This window comes from Mycteria americana, chromosome 3 (assembly GCF_035582795.1).
Source record: "Mycteria americana isolate JAX WOST 10 ecotype Jacksonville Zoo and Gardens chromosome 3, USCA_MyAme_1.0, whole genome shotgun sequence".
Taxonomy (NCBI): Eukaryota; Metazoa; Chordata; class Aves; order Ciconiiformes; family Ciconiidae; genus Mycteria; species Mycteria americana.
The window spans coordinates 48,143,562-48,165,308 of NC_134367.1; the positions used below are offsets into that span (position 1 = coordinate 48,143,562).

A 21,747-nucleotide genomic window follows, 5' to 3' on the forward strand; every position below is an offset into this window, starting at 1 on the left:
TATCTGACTTTACTTTTTAATGTGTTGCTTTTTAAATGACATGAGAGCAATTAAAAAGAGTTGATGATGGTGGGCTTATTGGGAAATCTGTTAGTGTTATGGTGTCTAAGTGTCTGACTAACAGGGCCTAGGAGCAACTACATCAGAAAGGTACTTTTCTACTTTTTTCCTTGCAGAATTCTAGGCAGAGTCTGGCGCTGGAGTTGGCTGTCATGTCCAAGTCTGTCAGCTTTTTTTGTTTGAAACAGCAAGGGTAAGATGAACTGCAGGGTAAGATGGGCTGTTTTGAATACGATAGTCCAGTTATGATACCACTTCTTTTTTCCTTTTCTTTGGTTTTCTCCCTTTCTTTTTTTTTCCCCTTTCTGTTCTTTTTTTGGCATTGACGTTGGAAGTTTGGCATAATCTTTCATTTATATGAAGATGTGTTACCTTGCTGGACCAGTTCCTTAAATAACTCTATATGAATACTAAAATTTAACAGTAATAAAATAGTCCATCTTGCCTTCATTCCATTTTACCCAGGAGATTTAAAAACAAACATAGTGACCAATTAACAAAAAGTGATTGTTTTTGTACAATGGTATAGTGGATATGGTAAAACTGTTTCTTTGAAAACAAATTTCCTGATACCTCTAAAAGATTTTATGTAAAGTTCTTACAATAAAGCTTGAAATTGTTTATTTGACATCATTAGAAATTTCATTCCATTCAATTATAACATTATGGAAAAAAATCCATACGTGCTCATTTATAATAAATATTTCTGGTTGTGAATTACATTGAATTTTATTTTTTCCTATTTTTAGTAATTAAGCACAAGAGGAGTTTGTGTGCTTCAATTTGTCTCATTAGACTCTAAATTAGCACTAATAATTATGCAAATTACTATACAGTGACTGTCGCTCCCTCCATTCTTTAGTGCCATGAGCAGGCAACTCCAGCAATGCATTATAATCTATCTTTATCTAGTTTATGCATAGTAGTCTAAAATTTTCATTGCTGCTCTATCAAATTAAATGTGTGGCATAGCCACCCATGTTTATCTGAAATTGTGGGGCTAACTATAGAGATGGGAGATGCTCATTTTTTATCTAAGCAGTCAATAAATAACCCTTTACAGCAATACAAGTGGCAAAAGTCAAAAGCATATTTATAATAGATTTCAGATTTTGTATTTCAGATATGAAATACTTTGTTTCATATCTGCTCCTTTCATCAATAGCTTATTTTTATTTACTCAAGTGAGTTTTTATGAAATACTTAAACAATGTTTATTTAGTGCCTTGAAGGTAAAGAACTGTATAAGTGCTTCAATATTAGTATTAACTTAGAGGTTCAGTCCAGCTAGGTTTTTTTCTGGAAAGCCAGTTCAAGTAACTGCTTTTTTCACATTGCTATATATATATTTATAAATTTTAAAAAGTCATTGAGTCTCCCATTACTATCTTTTGATTCCCACAGCTCCAAAAATATCTGTCTTTATAAGTGTAATCAGTTCTTATTTTTCATTTCAGTTGTGTGTGTTTGTACAAGCAGTACATGTAAGCCTGTAGCTTAAAGATTTTTTTGCACAGTGATTCCATCTCCCCACTGTGGCAAAAAGTGCTGAACACTTATTAATTGTTTTCTGTGCACTGTTTTCACCTTTCTCCCCTGGTTTTCGTTAGGTTCAGAGCTCATGCCCAAAGCCCTCTCCACCAGGATAGTGGGAGGCATTTGGTGGTTTTTCACACTTATCATCATTTCCTCGTACACTGCTAACCTAGCCGCCTTTCTGACAGTGGAACGTATGGAATCCCCTATTGATTCTGCTGATGATTTGGCCAAGCAGACAAAGATAGAGTATGGGGCAGTTGAAGACGGAGCAACTATGACTTTCTTCAAGGTAAGCTTTATATTCTGTTTGAAAAGATCCTATATCCCGAATGTGGGGGGAAAGTTTGTGCACCTTGCTGAGGAGCAATGGATATGATTCCCACTGCTATCAAAAGCAACTGAAAATCACTTTTTGAGGATTTGTAAGATAGCAAAGGAAGCAAATGCAAAATCTCTCATGGGAAATAAAAGGCCATTTCTTTGATGATTTTTGCTTAAAGAATTGAGTATATAGCAGTGGAATAGGTGAAGAAACTTGAAAGCTTTGCTCAAACAGATCTCCTATAGCTGTGTACAAGAGTGAGTTTTGATGGGTTAGGAGTTACAGTATCAATTCAATATCATTATACTTAATCATAGCCTTTGTTCAAGCAACTGGACTACACTAAGGATATTAGTGACTGGAGTGAGAAAAAACTTTAGAACTTAGTATTTTTAAGACACTTTTGAATGAAATTTGGGGTCCATATAAAAAGCCCAGATTCTTCCAGTTTTTCTATTCCTTTTAACCTGTTACTAAGATTATTCATTTTGAAATATAGTGAAATATGCTGCTGGATTAGAGAGAAATCTTTCTTTTCTAGCTTCATCAAGCATTTAAGTGGGCTTAAATTAGTGAGAAGTATGCATGAAGGGAGAGAGGGTGGTTTGTTCTATAAGTCCTTGTGTTTGATAGCACACAGGTGTCTCGGATCTTCCAAAGGGAGAGGTGTTTAACAACAAATATTTGACTGATCTTTGGTATATTTTGAAGACTTTTAGCTAGTATATTCTGGTTTTATGAGTTATTATGCTGTCACCTAAAGTTTTGCGGTGATTGTTACATTGGCATTTGAAATTAGACAAACTGAGGTCCAAGGTAACTTGTAAACTGGTGCAGAAATTGAAGAATGTGTGCTCGGTTCCTCTCATCAGATTCAGAAAGTACAAAATTTGTTTAGATATCAGGGCTAAATAGTCACTATTTAATCCTATGACCTTAGAGCCAATTGAAGTGTACACATAGTTTTAATTTTTAAAAATAATCATAGGGCTTTCAGCTTCTGCTTGGAAATAAAAATCAATTCAACTTCAGTATCTCAGAATGTTTTAGGCTGCTTAACTTACAGCATACATTGGGAAGGCTCTGAGTATTTTCCCCAGAATACTTGGTGGAAAAGGAGCTGATGAAGTTAACAGAAGTAACTTATCAATTAGAGGTCTCTTGATGTCAGGAAATATGTGAAGCAGTTAAAAGAAACAACATTGAAGGTTTAAAGACTGAGGTTTTTAAAAGAGTCAAAATTATTTAAGTCTCAGGACATAAAGAGATGACACAAGGTATTTACTGAGTTACCAGAAAAGACTACAGGGCTCTAATTTCATTTTTGTCTGGGAGGAAACTTTGAACTTCTTCTAATTCAGATTCAAACTGTGGACTCTAAAATATTAAGAAGCAAGTTTAAATTAGCAGTGTCTTTCCTTCTGGTTGCCAGAAGCACTTTTCTCTGCATCTTCTTAACTTTTATTTTTCCTTCTCCCCACCCTTAGTTTTCTCTCTTCTTCACTCTTTTTCCTTTTTTGTATGCGCATAATCTGTAGGATTTTTAAGCACACATAGACTATTTCTCTTTCTCTGGATGTTTTTCCCCTCTGCAATTAATATACTGCTCCCTTTTTGGCACAATTCTTTCTTTCTGCTCTCTTTCTTTTTCTATCTGTCTAGATATATTTTGTGTTTATTTAGTATATTGTATTCAAGAACTAGAGAGGACTTACTTCTAATGCAATAGCAATTACACATCCTGCATAGAAGATTTTTGTTTGCAGTTGAAATAACCTAGACTTATACACAACAGAGTTATGGTGTCAGATCACATAATTTGATATTGCTTTTAGTATATTAATGAATTCTCCTTTTTCACTATGAATGAAAAAAGAAATCAGAACAAAACACAGGATTTCTTTATTCAGCTGATACAGTTTAGGTCAAATTAAGGTTTATTCTGTTGAACAAACATATTTTCTGGGCTTTATGTGTAAACAGATCATGGTTAGTAAGTGTTTTGTGACATGAAAATTCACTGATAGTTAAGAACTTCCGTTCCAGCTAGCAACCAAATGATTACAAATATTTTTCTGATGTTTACTATCTTATCTAGTAGTATGTAAATTAATTGGTATTATTTACCGAACAAAATGGATCCAAACTTAAGCATTAGAAGTAGCTACAACTGTTCTTGTAGTTCAGCCAGTAAGTGAAAATCATACTCAAAAGGAACAGTAAATGGAAACTATATAATCTCATTTGATTCATTCAGTGTCTGAAGCAACTTCCAGGTGGAAATTAGAGTTTGCTTGATGTAAATGCTATTCACTAGAGATACCTGTGTAAGGAATACAATCTGATTAAATACATATTCCATGAAAGATAAACCAAAATATTTGTATACAGTCTATCTGTTAGAGTAAACTTTCTGGTGAAATTAGCTATTTTTATCTAATGAAGCTGAGTTATCAGAAAACAGAATACTATAGTTCTGGTCAACATAGTATTCTATTTCAACATAAAGATCTATTTGTGTGTTTTCAAAATATACTTCTATTTTGTATAAGCAAATTGCTTCAGGAATGTAATTTCCTTACATGAAGAAAATGAAAATGCAAGAAAATATTTTAAAATAAGACTGTAAGTGGAATTGCCTTAAAAGATACTACTAGAGTTGAACAGCTCATAGATACTACTACTAAATAATAATATAAAAAGCATTTAAGAACAGGAAACTGATTAAGGAAGACAAAAACTATCAGAAAAATGTCTTAAGTGGCAGAAGTGACACTGGATGTAGATAGTATAGGAAAGTATAGATAGTATAGAAAAGACAAGAGTGTGTACGTTTTCTGCATTGTGCGTCAAGAACCAGGATAAGTATTGACATTTTAATTTCCTTTCAGAATACTTTCTGTTTTATCAGTAAGCTAAAGGAAGGGTTTAAATGGTATATATTATATTCTCTGATATATAGACAAGTGAATATCAAGTAGGAAATAACACGTCCTTTTTATATGGCATTAGGGAAACTATTAATGAACTATTGTGTCCTGTTCTGCTGACCACACTTCGAAAATATGTTTAAAATTGGAAAGAGTTCATTAAAGGTGAAAGAATGACTGTAAGTCTGGAAATAAGCATTGTAGTTAAAGGCTAAAGAAGATCGGTCTGTTTAATCTGCTAAAGAGAAGGTTAAGAGGTGATTTGATCATGGTCTGTAAGTGCCTTAATGGGAATGAGACTTTTGACAGCAGATGACTGTTTAATCTAGCAGAAAAAGGCATAATGAGATCCAATGTTTCAAAGCTGAAGTTAGGCAAATTCAGACTAGAAATAAGGTGCACATTTTAAGAGTGAGACTAATTAACCACTGGTAAAACTTTTCTAGGAGTGGGCTGGATTCATCCATCTCATGCAGCCATTGTGAGGAAAATAGATACAGCATAGCCCAAACATGTTATGCTTTTGATTTAGAGGCTACTCAATGAAACAGATTGACTTCATTATAGCGGAGCTCAGATTAGATTTTAGTAGTCCCCTCCTACTTCAAAAATCTGTGAGAGTATGACTTCTGGGGGAGGTTGCACAAAGATGATTGAGAGGATAAATTTATCATCTGTGTGTATGTTTTTTCTTAGCTGTTTTGTCTTGTTTTAATGAGAGTGGATTGAGTAAAACAGTGGCATTATGTTACAACAAGAAATGAAGGCACCAGATGGTTTCCTAATGTTAAATGAAATTATCATATCTTGGTAATAGTTATTAGTTCCAATCACAGTGAAGCTTGGTAGCTGCCCATGAGACTGACAGTAATTTCTGCATAAATTATCTATATAGCAGTCCCTTGAATTCTTTCTTAAAAAAACTTTGGAACCTGGCCAAAGCTGTGCAGTACTAGTACAAAAGAAGAGCGTTTTTTTGAAGGAGAACCTAAATGGGAATCAGATAAACAAACTAACTGCTAGTTTAAAACCTGCTAAAGTTAAAATCTTGGAGGGCACAGGGGATATAAGTTGAAAATGCTGTTACCCTTGTGAGTCAAACACCCATGTGAAACAGCTTCGATGAAAAAGGAGAATGTTGTCTCCAGAGGTTTATTAGGTCCTCCAGACCATCATATGCCTCCTCATGGTCTGAGAAACATGACATTACAACTCCTTTTAGAAGTCAGAAAGCAGAGGAAATTTTCAGTGCTCTCACCTCTTAAGATCTACTTATCTAGTCTGAGCATGGAAAGGAAGTAGTTTTATAAGTCTGTTATATGCCTGGTGGGTTTGGTGGGCCATTTCATTGGGAACAACAAAGAAAACCTTAGTATTATCCAAGAATTAGAAGAAAAGAAATGTGAAAGTAAATTCGAAACCATATCTGCTGCTAGGCTTGTAGTTTCCACTCCTGGTACGTGTTTTGGTGTTTCTCAAATTATGGAGTTTTTCTTAGTTACAAACTTCTCTTCCTTTCTCTTGGCTAATTTTGTCACTATTGACCATTTTCAAGTTTCAGAAGCCTGTCTTCCTTCCTGTTTGGAATAAAATAAAAAGCATTTATTATTTTCATGAAAGGTACTTATCTCACACTAGCTGTTCTTGGATAAAAAAGCTCAGATTTTTCATTGCCTCTAATTTTTGTGGTCTCTCAGTCTATGTTTCTCAAAATCCCAGTGTCTGTTTTCTTGTTGAATGACAGTTCTGAAACTGAGAAGAACAATGTTAATTCCACCCTGCTTCTATTTGTACCACAGTTCTCCATCCTCACACACAAAGAAAGTACTACAGCACATATGCTTATATGTCGTTTACAATGTTAAGATTTTTGTTTGTGAAGTTGCTGTGTACCTTTGCTTTTCTTATCATTTTTCATATCTGTACCTTTCAATGTCAGAATTTTTTCCTTTCTATGTTTTTGTATAGTACCATGCACAATGGAACTTTTCTCAGTTATGGTTACTAGGCATTTGCATACTAAATAGTAAAAAACAAAGTAATTTTTCATTCTCTAATAGCAGTAGATTAGTGTCATTACTTCTGTATCACAAATTAAAGGTCTTCTCAGCTCTCTGTGAGAGTCGTCTATTTTATATCCTTGTTTTGCTGATAAGGAAGCTGAAGTACCAAAAGGGAACACATCTTTTTCAAGATCACTTGGTGAAAGGCAGATAGGGGGCTAATTCAGGAAAGCTGACTCACACACCTTAGAATTATCTAATAGACTATTCTATTTATCATTTACATTTGCCAATTTCTTTCCTTTTCTTCTTCAGGACCCATTTTTATACTCCAGCTCTACTTTTCTTCAATATCCTCCATTTCTTCCTGCACTGCTTTTTCCCCACAAAAATCCATGCTGCTGACCCTTTTCAGCCTCCCTCCCCCTTGCTTTTTACCCTAGCCATTTTGTTACCACCTCCATCAGGAAATTTTGGGGGCAACAATTCAGTGCTTAGTGTCTATATTGCTCTTCAAAATTCTCAGCCTATTGTTAAAGGAAATAGCATGACGCTCTACCTATTCATTGCAAAATCTCAGAAATGGTCTCTTAAGGCTGAAAGAAGGAATTGTAGGGGAATTTTCCCACTGCTTGCAAGTGGAGTACAAGTGACAGATCCCCTGACATAAATGAAAGAATAGCAGCAAGAATAAAGGTATGAATGCCATTCATTTGTCATGAATGATGTTGGCATTGGCATGCATAAAGCCAGTATAACTTCAGTGGGTTTTTCAAACCTGGGTTTGAACACTGTAATAGGCAAATGGCATTTATCTGTTTAAAAAATAAGTATGCATGTACAAGCACATGGGCATATACACACAGAACCTTTAGTTGAATGCTGCAAATAAAACATTATGAAGTTTAGCAGTGTTTATCAATTATTCGGTGGAATTGTTGCAAGTCGAAGATGAAAGAAACACCACTTCTGAGCTTCTCAAATATCCACTGACTGACAGTGACTAATGGAAAACAATTTTTTGAGTCCCAGCCTCCATGTGCTGATCTGGATAATGCTTAAAACGTAATTGGTAGCAGATACCACAGATACATGTTCAGTTTGCTTTAAAATTGTTTCACTTTATAGATAAGTTGCATTTGAATGTAACAAGTACAGGCTTGTTCTTATGCATAAAAACACAAGTGGCACTTTTGACTAAAAAGGGAGTTGAATATAAATACTATGTAATGTTTTTTTTCTTCTTTTTGATCATCATGGTTTGGGGCTATCTGGTAGAAACACATACAGTTGAAAAGCATTATTTCCCTTTTCCCATGATTATTCCCTTTTTGCAGGAACACCTACTCAGTTAACCACTACTTCTTTGAATGTACAAAAAAAGCAGGCACAGTTGCAAACCTGTGAAGCAAAGTCTGTGGTCGCTCCATACACTTATAAGAACTGAATCTGCAATGACAGTCTGTGAGAATAAGATACAGGCTTTGTCCAGAGACCTCAAACTCACTGAGTTCTACTTATTTCTTTAAAAGATCAAGGAAGGTAGGTAAGATCAAGTAGAGGTAGGTAAGTTAGATGATGCATTAACACAGACTATAACAAGAGCAGCAGTACATTTGAATTCTAAGTAGAAGAAATTCAGATAAATTGGGTACCATTAAGTTCTTTGAGGTGAACTGTCTTTCTTTTGAATGTGAGGGCAGAAAGCAGAACTAATTCACATAAAGGGCCTCATTCCAACCAACTTGCTAGGTACTGGGACAAAGTGACTGAAATGGTTTTATGCTGTCTTGACCTTTCCCCCTTCTCTGGGGTTGTCAGAGCCATTACTGTTCCTGCAGTAAATAAGACCATACGTTTGGCCACCTGTTGCATCTCAGTGCTGAGGCATGAAACTAAAAACAGATGGACTGTGGTAAAAATCCCCTGCCTTTCCACCCTTGCCTTTGTCCATGCCCGTGCCTTTTCCCTTCCCTTTCCACATTCCTCATTCCTTATACCTTTTTCCCCTGTTCCTACATTATGGGCTGAAAAAGAACACAAGGACTAGTCAACTTTTCATTTCTGCAAAGATTTATACTGCATTGTGCCATATATCCAGGTAGTAAGCACTCTTAATAAGCTGCTGGATAACATGTGGTATTCATGAATAATTATGCTCCAAAATCACAGCATTCATATTTATCATTTACACCTGTCTCCAGCTACAGCTCTTAGAAACCAATGAAACACATACAAATGCTTTTCAGGGTCCTCTCAAAGAAATATACATAACTTTCCAGTGAAAACAAGATTAGTCATTCACAATAATTATAATATTGAATTAAATAGTTAACATATGAATTGGGTCCCCACTAGTTATTTTTGAAGGGAAGTCGAAGAGAGACATCAAAAATAAATTAAAAGTTGGCAGTAAGAAAAGTCGTCTTTGTCTTTGGATCAATTAATATTTTCCACAGCTCAGCATCTGTTTCTGCCTTAACCCAAATATTCATAGGGGAAAAAGTTTTATGCTGATCTCCCCACCGAACTCTCAGGTGGGCTAAACTACGTAACCTATGGTCCCATCTGGCTTTCCTGTTCTATAAGTGTTTCTCAGTGTGAATATAATGTAGAGCTAAAATGAACATACCAGCAAGAAGCTGACATTTGTATTATTTTTCAAAATTGCATCCGACAACAATATGCATTAATTAGTGTACATGCATTAATGATCCATACTGTAGGTACATGATGGAGTTTGTCTGAATAAAGCTGGTCCTTCTCAGTGTATAAGGTACAGTAAAATACAGCAAGATCTAATTGCCACTTGGATTGAAATACAGGATACAAGAAATCAGAGCCGGGGGGGAGGGGGGGAATGCTAATTAACTGTACATTTGTCCGTAGAAAGTCAAGCCTGATGATATACAAATATTATCCAGACCACACTTTGAGTCCTAAATTGTGTCAGGTTTTCTTTGCCAGCAAAGGACAAGAATTTCTACCAAATGCAGCTGATTCAGAGGAATGTTATACTCTAGATATTTGAAAAATCATTTTGGAGTTAAGAGAAACCCATCCTGTCTTTTTTTTTGGAGAATATATAGTGATGCCACTGAAGACAAGAAAAGTAGGGGCTTTTTCCTTTGAAGTCAGATGGAGTTTAATCACTACTAATCACTGCAAATTACTTCTGGTCATATCTCTCAATAGCTTTCTTGCTGTGTTGTTTTGGGATCTCACAGTCTAACTGTGAGTAGTCCAACCTCTTCTCTTGCCTTCAACCTCAAGCTCTGTTGGCTCTACATATCACTGGGCTGTGGCAAGAGTCAGTCCAGCTTTCTGATCCAACTGAAAATGAATCTTTTTTTTGTTGTTGCATGTTTACTTTTCAGTTGTGAAGAAAGCTGCTCTGGCTGCTAGAATGCTAGAACTGATGTGAAGGGAGCAGAGGGTGTCCCTTCCCGTGGCAGGGTGATCCTATATCGTGCCACTAAATGTGAAAGCCACTGGGAATCCACACCCTTTGGGAAGTGAGTTCTATTGCCTAGACATTTGGAGGTGTGAGGATGAGAAAATCAACAGCGATGTAATTACTGATACTTCCAGAATGTATATTGTCCTTATGTACTACTGCAGTGGTACATTTTATTTCCTTTCTCTCACCTGATGCACTTCATTTTCTGGCCTCTTCAGGGCCTGTAATGGCACTGCTGACAGGATCAGTTGTAAGAGAATGTCTGAACTCTGGGTTCTGATCATAGGTTTGGTTGCAAGGCTTTTTACTCAGAAATGCATAACCTAATTGCTATCTAGCCTTATCACCTTTCTCTCCTTCTCCTGCTGCTTTGCCCCAGGAAGCAGGGCAAGAACACTTTCCTTTTCTTTTCTCTTTTCAGCTTTTTTCTCTTTATGTCTGTCTTTAGATCATGAGCAAGGTGAGAAAGGGAACTGAACTAGATCATAGAGAATCCTTCAACTGCAAACAGCATTCTGTATGAAAGACAGATTTCAGAGTTAGGGTTTGTTTAGGAAATTGAGAGTACATCTGAAAACTTTTTTGACTCTCAGAGTCTGAAAAAAAAATCGTCTTGCTCTTCAAAGCAAATAGATCTATTGCCAAGTAGCCATGTAAAGTTTGCAGAGTTGATCTATGACTCATCCTGGTAATGTGATTCAGAAACAATTCTCCAGAGTGAACTGTCTCTCGGTTTAGCCAGTTTTGTGTGAGATCCTGCCATATGAGCAACCTTCAGTGTTGAGTTCCTGCCCACTGAAGCAGTCTGAAAGCCTCCATTCATTAGCAGAGGTGAACTCTTGGTTCCGCCTTGTCAGTTTATATATGATACTACTGAGGTGTTGTCCAACTGCATTAACATTGCTTTGTGTAGAGAAATATTTCCAGTGCCAGACTTGCCCTGGACACCACCTAAAGTCTTATTATACTGATGAATTTATTCTCCAGAGTTATGCATTGCTCCAAACAGAATGCTTGTCGAGATTGGTTAAACCATCCTTTTTGCAATACACCTATGGTGATAATTACATAAGCTTTATTGGATATGGATGCCTTTTAAGCATTTTTCAGTATCCATGCATGAATTGAGCTTGTATTTAATGTATTCAAGATCCTTAATCTGCACAATATAGATTACTTATTTATACAAAAATATATTAAACCATACTTTAGAATCATAGAATCATACAATCATTTAGGTTGGAAAAGATCATCAAGTCCAACCATTAACCTAATACTGCCAAGTCCACCACTAAACCATGTCCCTAAGCGCCACGTCCACACATGTTTTAAATACTTCCAGGGATGGTGACTCAACCACTTCCCTGGGCAGCCTGTTCCAGTGCTTGACCACCCTTTCAGTAAAGAAAGGGTTCACATTCAGCCAGCTGTTAACCAAGACCCCCAGGTCCTTTTCAGCCAGGCAGCTTTCCAGCCACTCTTCCAACACAAGCCTGTAGCGTTGCATGGGGTTGTTGTGACCCAGGTGCAGAACCTGGCCCTTAGCCTTGTTGAATCTCATACAATTGGCCTCGGCCCATCGATCCAGCCTGTCCAGATCCCTCTGTAGAGCCTTTCTACCTTCAAGCAGATTAACACCTGCCCAGCTTGGTGTCGTCTGCGAACTTACTGAGGGTGCCCTCAGTTCCCTGGTCCAGATCATTGATAAAGATATGAAACAGAACTGGCCCCAATACTGAGCCCTGGGGGACACCACTTGTGACTGGCCACCAACTGGATTTAACTCCATTCACTACAACTCTTTGTGCCCAGCCATTCAGCCAGTTTTTTACCCAGCAAAGAGTATACCTGTCCAAGCCATGAGCAGCCACTTCTTTATGATCAGAGTAGTGTACTGATCAGAGGATTATCTGCCCATGAACACACTGGACCAAAGATAAGCAATATATTTCTTAGCATTTTTTCATTTTTTTCAGATATGACATGGTCTTTCAATTTACTCATCAATTTATTGTACAGGAAATTATGGGGGGTTATTTTTTTTCACATCTTAAAAGGTGAGACAGTCACTCAGAATAATGGTGATGATCATAAATAGTATGTTCTTTTATGCTGAATTTGACTTAAGTTCTCATAATAGATATTTAAATGTAATTGGCAACCAAAATCCAGATAAGTTATTATGTGAATTCTGTTGTGAATCATTGTGATTTGAGGGAAGCATAAGCGCTTCTATTATATTAATATATCTTATTAGTAAATTATTATTTCTAGTTAGAAACTAGGCATTGTGAAAATTAACAAAGGATGTAGTATTGCTTACCTTAAAATATTTGTATTTGAGTAGTCTATTTCTGCATTTGAGAAGTGAAATCAGCTCCCCCTCAATGAGCTATAAAATACAGCAAATATCCTGGAGGCCTTTGAAGGCTTGACTTTTTTGGTCTTTCTTTGAAGAATTCTTACTTTCTTGTGCAACAGAAGGCCAGTGGTAAGATAGAAACCGTTCTGTTTCTCTTTCTGTTGCTCTCACTGTCTTTCTGTTTCTCTGCCTTTCCTTTTTTATTTTTTGATACAAGAGACACCTTCCTTGACTTACAAGAAATCTTCCACAACTCTTAAGAAGCTTCTATATGGCATGTCTCATAGAATTTTCATGTACTCTTTCATACATTTCCACTTTCTGAAAAAGGAAGATGCATCCCTAAAGGAACTTTCTGTGAAGAAAGACGACTAGCACCAAACATTTTCTGTGATTTGTTGGGAAGGCTGTCTAGCTCTTCTTTCACCTTTTTACCTTATCTGGCAAAGAAACTCTGAGAATAGTTTCTTGATGCTAGAATTTCTATCTAAGCCTATCCTGCTAGTTATTGTTCAAGTGTATTTTTATTCAGGTTGAATTGCTAAGAAATTTACTTGGATTGAACAAAACCAATGGTTTGGTTCCTTAATTTATTTTATGGCTACACCTGGTATTGCTGATGCAGCTTTTGTTCCTTGAAGTAGAGACACTGATCATAGTTCGTGATAGATGCGCAATCCAACAATGGTATTTGAGCCAGGGGCTTGGCTACCCATAAAATCAGAAGTTAGCAGAGGAAACACTGAAATTTCAGTTATAGCTTCCTCCTCCAGTCATGGGTGCCTCATACAAGAAATCTCTCTTCTGAAATTAAGGAGGATTTTTTTTTTGTACAGCCTGTTCATAATGAAGAAGATTTGGCTGTCTCAGTGGCTTTCTTTTCAAATCAGATCATCAAAGATGAAAGGAAGACTGAAGGGAAACTATAAGGCTCATCTCATAATCGGTATTGAGGCCATTATTTTTCACCTTTTTATTCAGCTAATAATGGATTTCTGGATTTATTTCCAAGGTAGAGCTTGGTTTCTAAATACTCCAAATGAATTTCTTAACACTTCCAAAAAACATTAATACTCTTGGTTTTAATCTTCAGGTCTTCAATTTTCCTTTCAGAAATGTAGAATTACTTTGATAAGTTGAATCTCTAACTTTCAGTGGAATAAATCTAACAGCAAAACCACCAGAACCTACAAATGTTGCAGCTGTAATATCATGTGATTTGAGATGTTTTTTGTTATTTTTATATTTGTTGACATTAGTGATGGAAGCAAGTCATTAAAAGCCTCCTGTTACTATGTATTTGTCATTCAATTTTTTAATATTCTATTTTCTTACACTGTAGTGCATTACACAAACCCTATTTTAATAATATTATCAACTGTTAATGTATCTAGTTTCACTTCATAGGTAAAATGTATAGCAAAGGTAATTTATTATTATTTTATAGATATAAGAATTGTAAAATGAAGCGTGGTATCCCTAAAATGATAATGAGTAAAACCAGGAATAGACTGTATCCCTGAAGTTTCTCAAAATGCATAGAATAGGAGTGTACTAGCAATAGGTTGGTAAATGGCAAATTTACCAATAGATTGGTAAATTGGTGGATTGGTAAAGAAAGAATCTCAACTGTTGATTGAGGTAATTTAATAGGAAGACATAATAAGATCCTGTATTTTGGTCTTAAAGCCGAAAAACAGACACACACCCCGCAGATGATTTGTTTTACTAGGAAAGATGTAGTTTTGAAACATGTAGGGCAGGTTTCTCCTCACTCCAAAATGTAGATACCTGCTCTCCTCTCAGGTAGTCATCTAGTTGCCTTTTACTGGCACTGGAAAGAAACTGAAAGGCACCAGAAAGCAGTTCTTCCATACTACCTTATGTAACTGTCCTAGAAGGACGCTGTTCTCCAGAGGTACAAAACTTTTCCCATTGACTATGGGGAAGCTTAGATTAGTACCTTGGTCTAGATGCTTAATGTGTAGGTGGCTACAAGTAGGTAAGATGAATCTTATAAAATTTCTGATCACTGTTTAAGCACTAGGCAACTTTCACATATATATAAACTGCAGTATGACTGTAGGGAGAGGCTGTGATTAAAAAATATCTATGTATGCAAATTAATTAATTTTACAAGGAATTATATGAATAATTCTAATTCCATAATAAAACTGACTGACTTAACTAGCACTGTGGGGTTATTTTTCTTATTTTAGATTATTGGTTTAAAGGCTGTTAAGAGTTTCTTTTCTTACATGTTGTCACTGAAATGAACACAAAAAAACCAAAAAGAAAAATCTCTTTCAAATCATAGAAAAAGTTCACATTTTGGCTTACAGTCTGAGTTGGACTATGGCCAAAATTCTGGTCTGTGTTTGTAGATGTCATATTTAAAAAGATTGAACTGGTCACAATGAGTGTTCCTAAAAGTAAGTCAGTGATTGCAAAAGCCTGTCTATCAAAAACACAAGTAAAAATAACAAGCAATAAACACAATCCACCATTTTGCTTTGCTCATGTGACTCCATATGCTTGATCTTATTAGAGGTTGAGTACATTTATCCTCCACCAGCAGGGCAGATGTTGCTGTGTCATCTGCTATGTAGCTGGTCTTTTTTTTTTACATTTATGGGTCCAATTAATTATTGATTCCTGTTTCTTTGATTGTATAGTCAAGTTCTATTCACGTTTGGTTTTCTGCATGCATATGGGAGATTAGTAGGCTGACACAGCAAAACTAACAACCTAGTTTACAGAAAAATTAAAATTTGCCTACATCCAGAACAAACTATACCATCTAACAGATTCTGAATTGTTAATTCTCTTTTGCAGATTTTATTTTTCTGTACTTTTGGGCTCCTTAGTTAGAAGCCCAAATTATTAAAGCTAGAATAGAATAGAATAGAATAGAATAGAATAGAATAGAATAGAATAGAATATTTCACTTGCAAGGGATCTACAACGATCATCTTGTCCAACTGCCTGACCACTTCAGGGCTGACGAAAGTTAAAGAAAATTGTTAAGAGCATTGTCCAAATGCCTCTTAAACACTGACGGGCATGGAGCAAAGAAAATCAGTTAAATGTTACACATCCAGAGGCTTGGACTAGAGGAAAGCAAAAGTAAAATGCAAATAAAACACCAATGCTTTAATAGTTTCAGTCTGTTTGAAACCAAAATATTACATTTGACCTTTAATTTAAACATGCAGTGCTTCTCTTTTTGTCTTGCTGGTGTTTTTCACAGCATTATAAATGAGGACTATTAGATAATTGATATTACTTACCATTTTAATTTCAAATGAAATATTTCATTAGTGTAATATGTGTTAAGAAGAAATTATTTCATTTTACTTGAAAAAAGAATCTTTGATGTCTTTGTATTCAAGGACAGCAAAACAAACATACTCTTTGTTCTGATATTCTCTAATGTGCATTACTGATTTGTAAATATATGTTTGGATCATATTTTAAGTGATGACTAATTTCAAGCTCATTTCCATAGTGAACACCATGTATTTTGAAATTGATTTTTTAAGTGGGACCCAGAATGACTCCTCATTTGCTTAAAAAATTCAAAACCAGATCTACTTTGCATAATTTTACACAGGCAACAGTTCAGTATAAAAGGAACAAACACTCTTCTTCTCCACATACACACATATAAATGATGACTACATGTTTGTTTGCATAATTTGCACACAGCATTTCCCCTGAAGGTGTAGGAAACACACTGCTATTTTACTGTGCTCCTTTTGTTGAAGAGGAAGTGGTGTCATTGAATAGAATTGCCTCATCAGACACTCTACAAAAGTGCCAAGTTGTAGCAATCAATAGGGAAATAGCAGATGTGAAGGTTAGTTGGCATCAAAGAATATGAGTGGAAGACTTTCCTATGGGAAAGAAAGCGCTTCATTACACTTCATCTATACTAAGAGTATTGGTTCTATCAAGCTTCCAGAAAATTAGAATATGATGGCTTTCATGCTTCCAGCTCTAAAAGAGTCACTTCAACAACAGTTTAAAAGTTAGATAGATATCCATCTGGGGAATTGCACTAAGTGATCAGGATTTTATTAGTTTTGAATGGCAATTTTGCAATTTCTTCTGTCTCTGAAGAAAGCAGATCCAGTGCAATGACTCTGGGACAAGAATTGGCTCCCTGGGTGATCACTATATTGTAGATGAGTGTAAATGCTGCTTGGAGCATGTTCATAGGAAAAAACCAACATGTTATCATTTCTCTAGAGCATAAATATTTAAAGACTTTTGTTCAAAAAGTTCCTTGTTTTGGGACTAGCTTGGATATTTATGTTTGTTTCTTTTTCTGACTAGTATAAGCAACTTTTCAATGTTTGTCCACACAGGAACTGCTACAGAAAAACTGAGTTTCAATACATCAATCAAGTGGATGCTCTTTAGAGAGATTGTCCTACAGGGAATGGCAAAACTGGAGAGTCAGTAAACAGACTGATGTTGCGCTGGCAAATCAGTGGATCATAGATAGCATTTGTCAGTATGAGAGCTTACAGTTGCTGATAGCAGTTGAATGCTTTTCTGAGCAAGCTGTAAAAAGGAGCAGGTGTTAGTGAGGATAGAATACTTGGAGGGAAATATTCACTGACGGATGATTTAGTTCATTCACTTTGCAAACTTGTGAGATACTTTATTTTCGAGAAAATGAATTAGAGATTTTGTGTGCTAGAGACTGAACATGGGGGGCTTTTGCCTTAAAAAAAAGCCCAACTCCTTAATCATGTTTCTTTCTCTAAGAATACCTCTAGTTACAGGGATGGATACATGTTTCTTATAAAACATTGAAACAATTTTCTCACCTCACCGATCTTTAAATTAAAATACTGCCTATTGGAAGTTCTGCCCCTAGTCTGCTCAATTAATATTTAAAGCAAATTATATTTATTGGCAATGTGGAAGAGGAGACAGCATTAATTATCTAAAAGCACCTTTCTATCTGAAATCCAGCATGGATTGAAAATGAATTGTCCTTGGTCCTTGAGCTCTGTCCACACTAATAACTAAATAAATGCACTAGAGCACACACTGAATCGAAGGTTGCACCGACAGTTTAGATATTTAGTGCTAGAATGGAATTTGATTTGCTGAGTACTCTGCAGTGCTTCAGCTTCCTGTGCCTCCAAAGTTAACAACAAGGGGCAGAACTGAGGGCTTTGACACTAAGAGCTTAAATGAACATCACATGGTACCTGTCAAGATTGCTCTTTGGTCTTAGAATGCTGTGTAATGATGTTTACAAGCAAGTTGCTTCTGCCTTCAGTGCTTACAGATACCTTTGGCAACAAGAGAAAATTATTTTGCCTTTGGCTTTAAAGTGAAGCTGAGGCATTCCTGTCATGCAGTACCCAAGACCAAATATTTTGTACCTCAATAAACATAGCCAAAACCATCATAAAAATCTGTTAAATCATCTCTTATCTTTTTGCATTTTAGCTGCTTTTGAACAACAATTTATCAAAGCAAGCAAAACAGAGATAGCAATAAAATTTAGAGCTGTATCTAACATGCAAAGTCATTTACAACCCAGACTTTATTAGGACTTTATTTTAGGTCGTAAATCCGTGTTAGTAATGGAGAAAATAACCTTATTTAGTTACACTGAAAAAGTTAAATGTCAGCTTCTTGAAGTTATGAAAAACTTTAAGCACTGGAGGCTGAAATCTTCAGCCTTCTTAGTCTAATATGAGTGGACACAGACAAACCTTTTTTTCTATTGCTGTATTACAGTGCTTCTGTACTTGCTCAGAAGCAGTGACACATCCTTTCAGCCAACCATATCTCCTGTGTGCACTGAGATTCAGGGTCAAGTTTACCTGTAAGTGAGATGACCTGTAAGTGAGTACTCTGACAGCTATTCAGCTGCTCTAAAATCTGTTCCTTAATCAAGATTGCTTTAGAAGTGTAATGACCCCCTTGTATATTTTTAGTTCACTTTTATATCTCTTTTATAAAAAGCACTGAGTATTGTAGTTTTCAGAGTGGGAAAATATAGTGTGAATATATGTAATATGGAACACATTCTCTAACTGTGTTTGCATAAATCCCATTAAAATTAGCATTTTACAAGCTATCATAAAAAAGAGGAAAAAAGGAAAATCCATATAGACCAAGACTAGTGACAATATTTGATTGTGACTACAGGTAGGTGTCTCATTTATTAAATACTGCAATTTAGCTAATTAGACTATACAAACTGTATTATTTTTCACTGTAGTTCTCCTGACAGTTTTCTGAAAACAATGAGCATTTTAATTGATTGCCAAAACAATAAAGTCACAAGAATGAAGTTAAACTTCTTTTCTCCAGGAACTACACCATAGTGATGCAGTAAAAGATTACGAATAGAGCTGCTTCAAAGCCCAGCTGAAGGAAACTCAACACATGGATACAACCAGGTGTCATGAAGAAAAAAGTTGATCAGAAGAATCTGATTCTGTAGTTAGTATAGGATAACTTTTTATCATAATCCTAAATCTAAGAATATTTTTTTCATAATCCCGTGAATTATCAAAATGGTTGTATCAGGTGAAACTTTGTACGCTTTACTAAGGACAGTGGTTTTATTGCTGTCTTTTTTTTTTTTTTTAAGCTCTGAACTTTGTATCCCTATGCAATTAAGTCCCAGTGAATTGTGCTGAAAGTTTCCAGCTAAATAGATGGGTATTAGATCAGATCATTAATTTGCAATTGTAGCCGCCTATGTACAGTTACCAAAAGCTCTTTCCTCTAATTTTATACTTAAACTAATACATTCAGATATCTGCCTTGCCAGAATGTTTTCTGCTAAATTGGTCAACACAAAATACATGAAAATTTGCTGCAGGATGTTCACAGATTATTGATGCAGAAATATACAGAATGAACACAGCAGTGCTGTCACTGGTGCCATCAAATGCATGCCATTAATAAGTTTGGGGTATTATTAAATTCACTGTGTTTTACTGAAGCAAGGAACTAACAGCAACTGGGATTTGAAAGATCTCAAAGAACATATAGATTCTTTTATACATTAATTTATACCTAGGAGGCATAGAATTATACTAGAATATCTACTAAGCTAATTTCCTTCCCCTAGCTCCTTTGTGGCAACTACTGAACCATACCACTGCTTTTGGATTGATAACATTCAGCTCTGTCTTCTGGTTGTCTTTATGGTCTTGATTGCTCCAGGTCAGTTTGGTCTCTTGGGACATTCTGAAAAATGAATTCTTAAATTAGAACTAATGCTTGTGAGTAATTGTGCTTTAAATTCTACCTATATAGAAAATTATTTTAGTTCTACTGTACTGTCAGAAATAAAATATCATATACCAATGCACTTTCTCATGAAAATAGTATCTTGTTCTCTCATCTGTTTACAAGACAGTTTTACCATGCTCATTCCTATGTTAACTTCAGAGACTTGCAACTCAATTACTGTATTAGTGATAATGGCTCCTGTTGTGGTTTTTTTGTTTGATTGGGTTTTACTGTCTTACATTTGTTTGTCTCCAATATTGTAGGCACTGTATTAATGTGGATGTACATTAAAGCCATAGTGTAATTCAAATAGTTAAAATCTGGGTGAAATTAGCTATGTGCTGCAATTCATAAAAGGCACAAAATCCTGAATGGAATCCCTGCCATTCACATGATGAGATGATAAGAGGCACTAGATGCTCTGAAGCATCAGTGATTTAATTTTCATGTGGTGACAAGACTTTCCCTTTGCAGTAGAATCCCACATGTTAATGTGATGATCTGGTTACCATTTTCTGCAATAAAAAAAGTTATTCAGCTTTCACACGTCCAAACATCTTCCTGTCACGGAAAGCTTTTTCCCTGCATGGGCCATCTGGGGTCGTAACAGCTTGCTTGCCTCCAGCTCTTCTGGTACTTCCTCAGCTTTGTACTAATGCAGTGAAGTTTCTACATGCTCAGTATACACAAAGTATAGAGCTGTTTTATTAAAGAGACAGCTGTACAGAAACAGCTGTAAAAAAAAAAAAAAGGCAAACCAAAAAAACCAAAACAACCAGCAAAAACCCCACCCAAAAAACCCAACATCCAAACCACAAAAAAAAAAAGAAAAGACATGAAGTAATTTAAGATGAACACTTAACTGTTGAGTGGCACCCTGAACCTGTAACCATTTAATCGGTGTCTTAATTAAACCAAACTGTGACAAGAAAATCAGAAACTTGGATCTTAGTTTTGAAGTTCATAATACATGGAACTAGCCTGATGAATCTAACTTAAAATATGCACATTTATGTTCACAAAGTCTATTTTCTGTCTTAAAACACCACAAAACCCAAAGGAACCAGGGTGTAGTATTTTCTAAATATTGCAGTTGGCTAAAATAACAAAGAATCAAAATCCAAATTAGAAAAAAAATGACATTGTGCCAGAGAACATTCCTTTTTTTAACAAGTCTACCTTACTTTCTCTTCTTTTCCCATTGCCTATTTTTTTTTTTTTTGAGGCAAAGTGTATTTCTGAGAAAAAATTACTCTTCCATGCTGACTGCAATTCACAGAAATAATTCCCCGAAAAAAGGTATGATCAGTGTTCTAAAGCTTTGAATCTTATTCTTTCAGGTAGATTTGCTGTTTAAATTTTTATCCATGCTAACCAGGTTAAATTACCTGAAGATTTCAAATCTCTTGAAAACTTTCTGCTTCAGTCATACGTATATATCTTAGCTTTTATTTAAAGATATACTAATGTGAAGGGATGGCCTGTCACCACTGAAACTTAATTAAGGGAGGAATTTCCCCCTTAATTTCAAATTTAATTTCAAATTAAGGGAGGATTTTCCCTGCATTTATGAGGTTGCAGAGCTGATTTAAAAATTTTCTTTAAAAGGGGAGGATAAGATTAATGAAAAACAGTTCTATTTTTAATAATATGATCTCTGAGGCAAGAGTACCTGGTTATGCATTATAGTAAAAATAAGCAGTTTCGAGTGAAAAGGGAACTGTCTCATCTCCTTAATTGCTGTGGTTAGCATCATCCTTAGATGCTTCAATTTTCTGGCTGCTTTTCTTTTC

The 21,747-nt window shown here is 35.6% G+C and overlaps 1 protein-coding gene across 1 annotated transcript in view; it reads left to right on the plus strand.

Moving 5' to 3' along the window:
• GRIK2 (glutamate ionotropic receptor kainate type subunit 2) overlaps positions 1 to 21,747 on the plus strand; it is a 445,724-nt gene that overhangs the window by 345,950 nt on the left and 78,027 nt on the right. The window contains exon 14 of the mRNA XM_075498454.1: positions 1,671 to 1,888. Within this exon, the coding sequence (XP_075354569.1) occupies positions 1,671 to 1,888 (218 nt within the window). The remainder of the gene's footprint in view (positions 1 to 1,670; positions 1,889 to 21,747) is intronic.